Source organism: Gadus chalcogrammus, chromosome 11, assembly GCF_026213295.1.
Source record: "Gadus chalcogrammus isolate NIFS_2021 chromosome 11, NIFS_Gcha_1.0, whole genome shotgun sequence".
In the NCBI taxonomy this organism is placed as follows: Eukaryota; Metazoa; Chordata; class Actinopteri; order Gadiformes; family Gadidae; genus Gadus; species Gadus chalcogrammus.
The window spans coordinates 14369217-14381435 of NC_079422.1; the positions used below are offsets into that span (position 1 = coordinate 14369217).

The window sequence follows — 12219 nt, forward strand, 5'->3', positions numbered from 1 at the left end:
TTTTTTGCATGTCGGTGGTGTCACCTATGTAAAATGTTCGGTTATAGTGGCCAATTTCATCATCTGCGGCTACAGATTGTGTCTGGTATACAGGGTTTGTGTCTGTTATAGCGACAGAAACTGCAGAAAATGTATCTCCCATGGATGGCCTTCATCACGGGAGAACCGTCCCGTCAGTACGGGACTCCCGTAACAGAAGAAGCGAGGGCGTGACTTCAGTTACATGGGTTAAGGGGCGAGAGGGAGTGTCTTTCTATAGAAGCACATCCGTTTTCGTTCTGTTACATGTTTTGGCTATTGCCTAGTAAATTTTTTCATCAAAACCTAAATATTACCCTCCATATTGTTGTCATTCGTGTCATGTTGTTATTCTTCTCGCTCAAGCGACAGTCACCTGGCCTATACATCTCATAGGGAGCGAAAGACCGGAAATTGCGCTGTGGTACACTGGGATAACGCTATAATTCAGGATCCTCTCTCAGCCGTGTCTCTCTAGCGGTAAGGCTCAGTGAACACGCTTCTGCTGCACTTCCGTGTTCGGATGCATCCCAGCTCAAAGATGGCAGCCACGGGATAGTGGAAGAGAAACTGCAGATTGTACCTTTATCATGTAATCTCTTCGGTTTAAACAGCTGTTCCACACATTGTCGTGATGTGCAACGTTACACCTCAATTATTGTGAACGCGTCATTTCATGGAGACAACGCGAGGGATTAAGATAATGGTTATCTGGCGAGAAAGGCTAGCAAGCTAAGATTAGCTAAATAAATGAACAGTTTTGGTGTCTTAAAGTGCATCTGACACCCACGGAAGAAACCAAAGCATCTCTCCTGAATATTGTACTTGGGCGTTGTGTATGGTGAGCACATGTGTTGATGTTGTACATTGATCTTGTCAATGGACGCAGCTGTTCAACCATTAAATGCACTGTTTATTTAGGTTCATGGTTTAAATAACGCTAAAGGCTTCATCCATATCCCTGATTTCACTAAAAGTCTCAATTAGCATTCCCTCAAGATGTCGCCTGTATTGGATTCAAGTTGTGGTAGCGGAGAAAATGCTATCTATCAGTTTGAACCCATTTCTAATGTTTCTCCTTATTTCGCCACAGAATAAGTTCATCATGGCCATCACTCAGTTCCGCCTTTTCAAGATCTGCACATGTATAGCCAGCTTACTCTCCTTCTTCAAACGGTTGATATGCAGGTAAGCTATCTATAACTTTATAAGATGATTGTTAGTTGTATAGCATCAACTGTACATTGAATTGGTTCATTTGTTATTCTGCTACAGGACTGGAAGGGGACGCAAACTCAGTGGTGATCAAATAACACTACCAACTACTGTGGACTTCCCTTCCTCTGGAACGAAACAGGTCTGTCAATGTTTTGTTCAATAACAGTCCTGTACAGAACGTCTGTGACTGGGTAATCATTAAGATGAAACATCCTTTGAATTCATCTAATATTTAGCCTAGATGGTGTTTTATATTCCACAGTAATATATTATTTACATATTTTTATATGTCCCATGTTTTCTTTTACCTACTGATTTTGTTTATTCTCCGTAATTCTTCGTTTTAACTTGTCGTGTGGCAGCCAGAGATAGAGGAGTGGAGTTCATGGGATGAAGATGCTCCGACTAGTATCAAGATTGAGGGTGGCAACGGGAACGTTTCTCCCTCTGCCGAAGATGCAGACAATGAGCCTGACTACTTCAAAGACATGACCCCCACCATCAGGAAAACACAAAAGGTTTGCTAACCAGCTGCCCTTACAATCCAAAATGCATTCCAGCATCGTGCAGCATCAATTAGCTTCAACTACAGCAATTTAAATCAGTACAATGAAATGTTAAGTTCCCCTCTTATCCAGAGTTTTAAAGCGTATATGAAGTGTTTCTTCATGTTGATTTGTATAGTGTGTGCATGGATAGATTATATTTTGAATCTATGTATTTCTCCTCTCTCCAACATTTCCAGATAGTGCTAAAGAAGAGGGAGCCCTTGAACTACCTGGTGCCAGACGGCTCGGCAGGTTTCTCCAGCAGACTGGCAGCCACGCAGGACATGATGTCCTTCATCCAGCCCTCGGTGAGTGTTGGTCCTGGCCACCTGGCTGGGGATCTAGGCTCTCTCTGTTACAGCTGATACTCTGAAGTGTATTTGATTAGGGGTTATCTTTCCTATACAAAAAACTATTTTCATTGCTCACTTGTTAAATTAAATAGTTAGACATTTTTAATATTTTCCAATAAATACAATACAACTCGACTTGTTTTGTATGTAATCATTCATTATAGCTGAGATCTTTAAATACCTTTTTATGTATTTAAATGTATCAACTAGTTATGCTAAATAAGAGCTTCTGATCTATTTGTAGTCCACACATTTATATTGGATTTGAGCTTGTTTTAATCACAGGAAACCATAAAACAAATTTTGCTAATTGACTCGAGCGTAAATCTCCATGAAATGCTGTCTTTCAATCAAACTGAACCTGAAGTACAGTTCTTTCATCAAACATGTGTTCACCAGGCTGAGCTGGGGGAGATGGACACCTGGCAGGGGGACGCAAACGCCTGGGAAGATGAGTCTGAGGCCGCCTGGGAGGCAGAAGAGGTTCTCAGGTAATGGATTAATAGATAAAGTATCATCAGCAACAGCATGTCAGTTAAGTAATGACCAGCAGATGGCAGTGGTGGGAAGGACACAGCACAATGATGCCTGCTGTCTTCTGTGGATATTATGCGGCATCGCTTTCATTCGTCTGTTGCTTTTTCTGCTGCTCTAAAACAGACAACAGAAGATGGCGGAGAGGGAAAAGCGTACCATGGAACAGCAGAGGAAGAAGATTGAAAAAGACGCGCAGCGGATGATGAAGAAGGATCAGAAAATCGCGGTGAAGCTCTCGTAACACTTTGGGAATGCTCAGTTTCGAGCCGGGGGACGAAGCGCAGCTTGGGGAAAGACACTGTATTTAAATTGTTACTTGCTGTCCCATGCTTATTACATCAAGCAGAATCACTGTCGGGACAGAAGCTCCTGAAAACACCTACAGTCGTCCCTCTCGCTGCTCTGTCCGTCCACTAGAAGCCATTGGAACCATGCCTGTCATTGTCGTGGGGACAGGAGGTCAATGGTTCACGTTGGTACACCTTCAGTACAATTTGTGCCATGGCAATGCTATTTTATTGTTTTATTTTTGTTGGATTCCCTTTTGTCATTTTCTTTTTTACAGGAAATTCATTGAGGGTTACAAAAAAAACTTTAATAAATGATTAGATGACACACTGAGTAGATGCCAATTTCATCCACATAACTCGAGGGAACTGTTCTACTTATTCAATGGCCCAGATGTAAATAAACTACCTATAAACGCTCATGGAGTCTCGTAATGAAAAGGATCACCTTATTATTGTTTGCTTTGTGTTATTTATAACTAGTTAAGGTTCACTGTTTACCAGTGTTGCATTCCTTTTGCTTGCCTTTTATTTAATATATTTGTTTAAACACATTTTCTAGTCGATAGATATTTAATGTATCTATTTGTAGTGCAGCCTGTAGAAACATGGAATTCAGTATGGACATTTAGTCAAAATTCATTTTTTAATTATGAGAACCTTGATAACTATGATCGAATTTGCATAATTCAACATTTCTTATGGGTTCCTATGGTAATCGCATAACTACTGAACTGCTATCAAATAAATTACCAAATTGTCATACAATCGTGCTAGGTTATCACAACGCATTATCTCTTTGCCTTTTTACTTATTTGAAGACATAGATTTGGGTAAGGTTGGGATCTCTGAACATGTTATTTCATTTCTGTGTTCTCAAGATCCCAAAACTGCAATTTTCATAATTATGGCCTGCAATCTGAAAACCCAAGGTCTGACCACGCAATCAATACCCCAGAATAAATAATCTCAAATTTATGCCTTGAGATTGAACAGTTGAACTGTCAAGGGAAATTGACCTTGTGTCAGTTGTCTGAATAATGGTCTGAATGTTGAGTTTGGAGTTAGAAATGTAAACAATGTTCTTACAATACCTTTAATGATATGTCCTCCAAAGATATGAATAAAGGTAATTTATTAAAATTAGGCCTTGGAAATAATGTTGTGCTTGTGTTTCGGGCAATAGGTTATGTCTATCTTTATTGAAGTACTGCCCTACTTCTGTAAAAAAAAAAGATGGTTTCATGAGAAACTAAATGGGGTTAAGGTCTTTATTTGGATTATATTCTTCCCAAACCAATCACCATGGAAAACTGCATGTTTAATAGATTAACGATTACAAGTCTGTCCATTGGGCATGATTAAGGAGTAAAGAATTGCATCAATAATGCATGGCTATACACCAATTGCTAAAGGCTGAATACTTTGCAAACTGCCATTTCTAGAGGTCCCCTCAGGACAATGTTTCCAATATATAGGCTCAGAGTATAGGCTCCAGCACTGCCGTCTCCACCATCTGTTATAGAGAGCACTCTAGTTTGACAAGGAGTGTTCAGGTGCAGTTCAGTTTAAATAAAAGGACCAACAGTGGTGGATAACCACTAATCCTGTAGCAGTGACCCCCGATCAGTTGAACATCAAAAACAAATACTCTCAAAGACCTATAAAGCCCTATAACGCACGTTTGTTCAAACACAAAATGATGTCACGTTTCATCACCTCAACTTTCTTTGAGTTAGCATACCTTATATTTGAACGTTGCGTGTGTCGAATGAGTTTCTGGACACAACTTGATTCTTTGTCAAAGTCTTAGAAAAGTATTAACTTCTTATCCAGGTGGGGAATTAAAAGACGCCCATTTTTGAATCCCCTCTACATTCCAGCTTTTTATAAACTGCACTGCAGAGACTACATCTGCCTGGGTTGATAAGTCTGTTACATCATGGTAATGCAACCCAAGAGATACCCACGTGGCTTGACAGGGGACAAAGGCCTACTCCTAACCAGACAAAATTCACTCGAATTATTAACCCAAAGGCAGTGGATATTAATGCAAACACCACTGATTCAGACATCCCATCTAATAAGATCCATTATGGGCGGCTTGACATTGCAAAAACACAAGGGAACTGTTGCAGACCTAGTTTTGTTCCCTGTTTGCCCCCCCGCGTCCCTCCCTCGCTTGAGGATCTGGAACACAGTTTGACATAACCAGAGAGGTTCCAGTAAAGTGGAAGACATGCACTCAGTCTGCGAGGTAGCCCCAGGGACGTGGATGGAAAGGGATGCATGACAAATCGGTTACATAACCTGCATTCATAAGAATTGTGTTCGGTGCACTCAGTATGCCGAGGATATGTTGTTGATTAATTCATGTGAATGAAGACTTGTATAGACCCGGAGGTTGGGATTATAGCTGCTGCTGTCGCTTACAGTCTCAAGTACTTTTACTTTCAATTGCTTTCAGTTTGAGCTGAGGCAATTTGAAAAAAATACCACAAAATACATGGATGCGGTTATCATGCTTTAATAATAATAAATACACAAGGACATTGGTGTCAGTATTGCACATCGCTCAGGCACATTACCAGTGTAAGTTGCTTTTAAGGGAACATACTTCCAATACACCATGAAGTGTACAAAGCCCACCTCCACAGGAGAAAACGACGATCACACAACTAACAGTGATTTCACATTAAAGCTTTGGCTGAAGGTTTAAGGTTTCTTTTAGAGCAATATAACAAAAATCCAATCATCCAACGCAAACGCTATTAAACATTAATCTCCACCTCCTAAAGCTTATACATCATAGCACTTTGGGGATCAATTAAGTAGCTTAATACAAGGAAAAATATTGGACATCAATACCATCTACCCTGATGATTCATATTTATACATTTAAATTACACAAACAAAGACAAATGAAACGCTTTAAACACCACCCAATATAAATACCCTATGTGTGATAAGTGTGCCTCAATCAGGCAGTAGTGCAATGTTACAGTGGTGGAACATGATCATAAATCTAATGAGAAATCAAAACATGGATGATGCAGCAGAATTGCTGAAGTGCTTTAGCAGAATGTTGGGTGTGTGCATGCGGTAGGGAGGAGCGAAAGAGACATCTGGTCTCTATGCGACATGGCGGAGCGAGTGCAATCCCATAATGCAACAGCCCCGGATCAGGGCAGCGATGTTGTACACCGGAGCACTTCCGTCCACACCATGTCGCGAGTAGAGCCATGCCACGGTTGGCAGCACGGGGGCCGCCACGGCCACCAGATCAACCAGAAAGCTTTTGCTCCAGTAACGCTTAACTTCCGTGCCCAACTCAGGCGCCTCCCTAGGGCCCCCCTCGCAGACATCGAAGTCCAGCTCCTCCATGAACCTGGGACCCTCTGCAGGCTCCGCCGCGGAGCACATCCCAGAATCAGTCCAGCTTTCGGGGCTCTCTGCGGGGCCAGGGCTTGGTGTGCCGTCCGTGAAGTCGGTGGTGGTGGTGGTGGTGGTGGTGGCATGGGCAGGTAAGGGAAAAGGGGTGAGAAGGTCTGCATCTCCTGGCCGGCTGACAGAGGCATCTCCCACCATTCCCCCATGCAGCTTTAGGAGCTGAAGGAGCAGAGCCTGGAGGTCTTGAGACGCAGGCGTTATCTCCGTCTGTATTTCCTTGTTCTCAGCCTTGGGAGGTTCCTTTGAACGGGACGTTCTCATGTCAGCAACGGAGAAGGGATTCTTCAGGACGGCTGTGGGCGCATTGGATTTATCCACCAGTTTATCTTCCTCCAGCAGTGTGGACACTCTGGGACCCTCCCCGGGCCTCAACTTGCAGCTAATGTCCTGATTGAAATCCACAGCGGTGGACATCAAGACCCGCTCCAAAATGTCCTCTCTGTTGGCCATCTCATCGTTCAGCAGCAGCCCACTGTCTGCCATTTGCTCAGCCGCCTGGTCTCCCAATGCCTCCCCAACTTCCTCCTCAAGCTTGGCCTTCACATCGCCATCGGGCATGTCACACAGGAAGTCCATGCTCTGGTCGTCCATGAGGTTGGATCCGCTCTGGGCCAGCTCCATACTCTGCAGCAGGGACTCCAGCTTCCGATTCTGGATGTTGATGTCGATGAAGTACTTCTGGATCCCCTTGTCCTTCTCCATGAGGCTGCTCTTCATGGTCTCCACCACCTGACGCAGTTGCCTGATTTCTTTGCGGGCTTCCTTCAGGGACAGCTGCGCCTCCACGCGATGGCACTCCTCCTCGATCCAGTCCTCGCGCATCCTTTCCAGTTGGGATTTCAGCTCGTCTACGTCAGCCTCTCTAAAAAGACATTGTAAACACACCAATAGAGTATACACAACATTCCTAAAGGAATCCTCATGGACCAGTCATATGGTTAAAGCTGCTGTAGGCAAGATTTGAGAGTTGTAAAGGGTGTAGAATAGGGCAACTTTGTAAAAAATAAACCTAAAAAAAACGTTCATTTCACGCACCTCCACGAAACCAATGATTTGTCACAAATAAACCTCGAATCGAGTCGCTATTCGAGTCGCCTCGAATCTAAATAGTCTCATCCAGAGGGAGGCGCAGTGAACCAGAAACAGAATCTCATAGTTTTTCAATCAGAAATACCTACAGCACCTTCAGCAAAAGCTATAGGTTGTCAATTTATGACATGCCATGGATGATGACGGGTCTTATCCGTAGGGAAATCCTATACAACGTGAAATAAATATTTAGAGTTTATGGCTGCAAGTACTTGAACTAACCCACCTGTCATGAATGATGGTCTCCGACTCCATTAGCTTGGTCTTCAGGTGTCTGATGTTCACCTCCTTCTGCTGCAGAGGAGTGAGGTACTGCTCGGGTTGAGGGGCCATGATGCCATGGTTGTCTCCACAGGAGTGGTAGCGACCCAGTCTCACCCGCCTGGTGCGAGAACCAATGTGTATCAGATTGGCAGCATGACAATGAGGAACTAGATTGGATTGTGCTGTTCAAAAAAATCCCTATTGAATTAATTTGGCTCACAATGTATACTCACATCCAACAAGTATTAACTGCAGATTAAATAAAGCCAATTGAAGCTTCAAAATAAACTTTACTATTGAGGGGCGGGGTGGATTTGGCCGACAAGCTAAAGAAAGGAGACAGCCTCTTTCCCTTCATCACAGCAACCTTGCAAAATGTGCTGCCCGTGGAGTGTTCTACATCCATGCCAGAAATAGCCCAACCTTTCAGAACACGGCTCAAAAAAAAAAAAGAGGCGACAATAGGAGACATAGTCCAAAAAGGGAAGAGAGGGGAGGCAATATATTCGTAGATAATGCATTCATTGACGTTTGAGGGAAACGTGTTGTAATTGTGTCAACGGTTGGATTATTTAAAATGATGCAGTTTGCTGAAGGAATCCTTGGAAGTACAGAACTAATGTCGAATAGACTATTCAGTCCGAATTGAGAGTGCATTACTACAGGACGATCTCCCAGACGGGAATTACAAGGCTGAAAAACATTGCGTTGAAATGCAGCAAGTTCAGTTCCATTAGCCATCCACTGAAATATTTATAATCCTTTCTACTCCCATCTCCCTAAAAAAAGATTGAGTAAAAAAACAATTATCACGAGTACACATTTCAAACTACAAACCCAGTCGCTTGGGTCAACAACCGCGGACAAAACCCAGACATTTGTCCCAATAAATTCTCCATAATCCCGACTGCACACGCATCGCTGATATAATCCCAGTCAGATGTGCTGAGGGGATGTGGGAAACCATCCTAATCCCCAACACCCACGCACACTACCCCCTTCGGCTTGTGCTGCACTGCACCCACGCAAAATGTGCTGTACTTTAGAGGGGAAAGCAGGAAGGAGAAGGCTTGGGATTAAAACAGAAAACAAACAATGACATCATGTCATTTCAGGCCCTGTCTGACATAACGACCGCTTGCCTTCCATATTCATTATAACCGTTACTGCGTCGTGACGGCAAGTGTGTGAGCACCTGGGGACGGGGCTGAAGTTGCTGCTGCTGCTGCTTGTGGTGGTGGAGGCGCAGGCCCTGCTCGGTGTCTGGTAGGGGGCGAAGAGCTCGGAGTCCTGATTGGCTATGGGGCTACCTGCCGGCTTGAACAATGGCAGCAGTCTTGTGCGAGTGGTCCGACTTGATGAGGAAGACCTGAAAAGGAAACGGGGTACCAATTTGCTAGAATGCCGGGCCAGAGCAGCTAGTACGGAGTGGGGTTAGGAGCTCGTCAGACACATGCCTGCGAGGGGTCTTCTTCCCAGCCAGGCTCGGGATCCCGCTCGTCTTCTTCAGGCTCCGTGCGCTGCTGGAGGAGCTGAAGTCCGCCTCGCTCCCTGCAGGGGCGACAGCATGACCTCTTGAGCCAGCTGCCTGACCACATTGTAAACAACCCAGCTCGCCTGGACCTTAATGTACACAGCCTGGACCTGGTGGTAGGCTCTGGATGTCTTTACACCCTAACATTTGCCAACAACGGTGTATCTTATCTTGGACATTTAAGGAGCAACTTTTCGGGAGTATAATTTCCGTAGCTCATGCAAGTGGCTAGTTTCATTTAAAGTTTGCCTCACCTTTCTGCCAAGGACCCTAGCAGTCATTTATAATTTATCGAGTGTATCAAATATCAAGTTTAGAACTACCTAGATCACAGCTGAGTAAGCATCAATGCAAAGACACACCTTACCTGAATAGCACCTTTTGTCATTAGATAAAACCATAGTGCTGGTGAGTGTGCAAAACAGAACAGTGAAAAGATAATCGATCCTCAATACTTTGTTATTAAACTGATCTGCTCTAGAGGTCTGCTTTCACAGAAGTAAACTCCAGGTAATCAGCCTAATTGGCTAAGCACTGAACATTTTCCTCAACCAATCAGGTTACTTCAGATCGGTTGCTGATATATAGGGAATATAATATTTTTTTAAAGTATCAGGTCTAGCATCTTGTTTTTCATGACAGTGTAGTTTCATCTGCTATCCAACTTCAGATATTCCAAGTAATTGCATTTGGAAAATTAAATATTGACTCAAAATGGTTGGACAATCACAGATACACAGATACAAACTCAATTTCAACACAATACTGCTTTACTTTCCCTACAATGTGTCGACATGTGTGAAATAAACAGCTATTATTGTATGCATTTGTGGTAAGTATTAGGAAATAGCTTACATACAACCGATGCTGCACATAAATGCCGTCAACCAAAGCATTAAAAATAAAATCTACTTCAACGTATTATAAAACAGAATAAATGACCAAAATGCGGTCAAACAAACCAACATCAATTATTCCCATGGTTAACTTATCTCTGTTCATTCTCGTTTCACAAACACAAAACACATCCCAAACCCTCCATCCATTTCTTCACCTTTGGCTGCCGTGGCGGCGGGCCTCTGATGGCGCTGGTGGCGGGTAGCCCCGGCCCGCTCGGCACTCCTCTCCGCCATCAGCCTCACCTTCTTCACGCCGGGCTGGCGCTTGGGAGGGGGAGACCCAGTGGTACCTTGCTCTGAGCCTGGCGGGGTTTTGGAGGGGGGGTACACGTACAGGGGTCTGAGCAGTGGGCCAGCCGCTGTCATCGTACACAGCACACAGGCACACAGACAGTGATAGCGAAGAACTGCCTTCAGGCTCTTAAAGAGAAATGTCTGCCCGCGTAATCTGCTTGTACTTCTGTATTTTCCTGTTTAGTATTTGTGTTTCGGACCACACACGGCCAGGAAAGTGCCGGTATACTATGTGACATGGAGACGAAGTGTACAGTGTCGACGTGGACTGCAGAGAGACCTTTGTGTCAACGTGGTTATCTGGTGTTCAGAGGGGGCTGGATGTGGATGGAGGTCTCACCGGAGCAGAAGCTGTTGGTGCTGATGGTTCTTTTGGAGCGGTCGGAGCTCAGGTCGCAGTCCTTCCCCTCCTCCTCTGAGGTGGGGGACTCCGACACAGGAGACCCTTGATCCTTGGGCCGGAAGGGATGGAGGACCAGGCGGGGGATACGACTCCGGGGACTTCCTTTCTCTGGCGACTTCTTTTCCTGTTAAAAACAATAACAACAACAACAAAGTACACAAACGTGAGCCTGGATTAGAACCAATCGTAAATGGTGACAATGCAAGGTTTTCCCTCTTGCTGTAACCAGGTTTATAAGTGAGGGTTGAGGAATAATTTGAATAGAGTGAGGACTTTTTGCTTAGCAACTCAGAATGAGAAATCGATTCAATACATTGAATGAGACTTAACATAAACACACCTCATATTCCTGGAAGGGTCCCATTGTGGTTCAAACAGCGTGGTTCCTATAGGGATTGAATACACAACCATTATGATTATGCTACTGATGAGTGCCTGCACTCTGTGAACGTGCATTGCTCAGGCTGTGTTCGGTGGAGTCATGAAAAGGCTTGACTAAATGGAGTCTGAGATCCACCGCGCCAATGTGCTCGCCTGGCACAGATGGTACAAGCCCTCGTCCAACAATGACCGCACCGCGGTCAACGCATCCTGTGACGTGTGCACCCTGCTCAGGAACGACAAGTGAACTCATTGTGCTTCCATTTCAGCTCCCAGCCGGTGGCGTTTCTGGCCCTTCTAGCACCCTAGGCGAGATCTCCGACCCCCCCCCCCCCCCCCCCCCCCCCCCACACCGAGGGAAAAACAACAACTTTTTAATTAAGTATAATAAACATGACCCAAAATAAAGTGCAACAGCAGGTGTTCAAAAAAGGGATACAAGGGGAAATTCCTTGTGTCTTTACTCACATCAAGAACTTCTTCCATCGCAGTATAAATACTCAGACTCATATGGAATTGGCCTATACAATGATCCACAATAATGATTGTTAAAAGATTAATACACTTAGAAAAAGTAACACAACATCTGTTTATGTAGATGTTGTATGTATTTATAAATGAGTTCAGTCATAAAAGGACTGTCTGAATAATTCACTCTTTTATTTCAGGCTTGAATGGTTTCTGTACAAGTGCTCCGCTTCCTTTAACGTGTTGTACACGACGCCTCTCAGCATTCAAGGCACTATGTTATGTAAGCATGGTAGTTCTCCCCCCCCCCCATCGCATACACAACCCTAAGGCCGGTATGATGTCATCTGCAAATCTGAGCCATCACTTCTGAACGCTTTGATGGTGATCGTTTTACATACTCTTTCGTATTTTGTATTCCTGTGCCTTGGTTACACTCCTTTAAAAATCCTTCAGAGACATGCTAATTGATGGAA

At 44.1% G+C, this 12219-nt stretch overlaps 2 protein-coding genes across 2 annotated transcripts; one reads left to right on the top strand and one right to left on the bottom strand.

Annotated features, from left to right (window-relative positions):
- The first annotated feature begins 487 nt into the window (after positions 1-487).
- Positions 488-3381, top strand: ebag9 (estrogen receptor binding site associated antigen 9). Its single transcript, XM_056602030.1, has 7 exons — positions 488-859; positions 1112-1206; positions 1294-1375; positions 1599-1754; positions 1982-2092; positions 2537-2628; positions 2798-3381. Exons 1-7 carry the CDS (start codon positions 857-859, stop codon positions 2913-2915), a joined length of 657 nt encoding a protein of 218 aa, XP_056458005.1. The 5' UTR covers positions 488-856; the 3' UTR covers positions 2916-3381.
- A 2072-nt stretch (positions 3382-5453) lies between these two features.
- Positions 5454-9816, bottom strand: sybu (syntabulin (syntaxin-interacting)). Its single transcript, XM_056602433.1, has 5 exons — positions 9666-9816; positions 9222-9315; positions 8960-9133; positions 7727-7882; positions 5454-7273 (listed from the first exon to the last, which is right to left on the bottom strand). The coding sequence occupies exons 1-5, from the start codon at positions 9697-9699 to the stop codon at positions 6094-6096; spliced, it is 1638 nt and encodes a 545-aa protein (XP_056458408.1). The 5' UTR covers positions 9700-9816; the 3' UTR covers positions 5454-6093.
- Positions 9817-12219: the final 2403 nt, after the last annotated feature.

Excerpts from the sequence above, each read along its gene's own strand:
- ebag9 (XM_056602030.1), top strand. Across the intron at positions 1,755-1,981 it reads CCATCAGGAAAACACAAAAG|ATAGTGCTAAAGAAGAGGGA; the intron begins GTTTGCTAACCA and ends CAACATTTCCAG. Across the intron at positions 2,629-2,797 it reads GAGGCAGAAGAGGTTCTCAG|ACAACAGAAGATGGCGGAGA; the intron begins GTAATGGATTAA and ends GCTCTAAAACAG.
- sybu (XM_056602433.1), bottom strand. The coding sequence starts at position 9,699 with ATGGTTTTATCTAATGACAAAAGGTGCTATTCAG. Across the intron at positions 7,883-8,959 it reads AACTTCAGCCCCGTCCCCAG|GCGGGTGAGACTGGGTCGCT; the intron begins GTGCTCACACAC and ends TTCTCGCACCAG. Across the intron at positions 7,274-7,726 it reads GAGACCATCATTCATGACAG|AGAGGCTGACGTAGACGAGC; the intron begins GTGGGTTAGTTC and ends ATGTCTTTTTAG.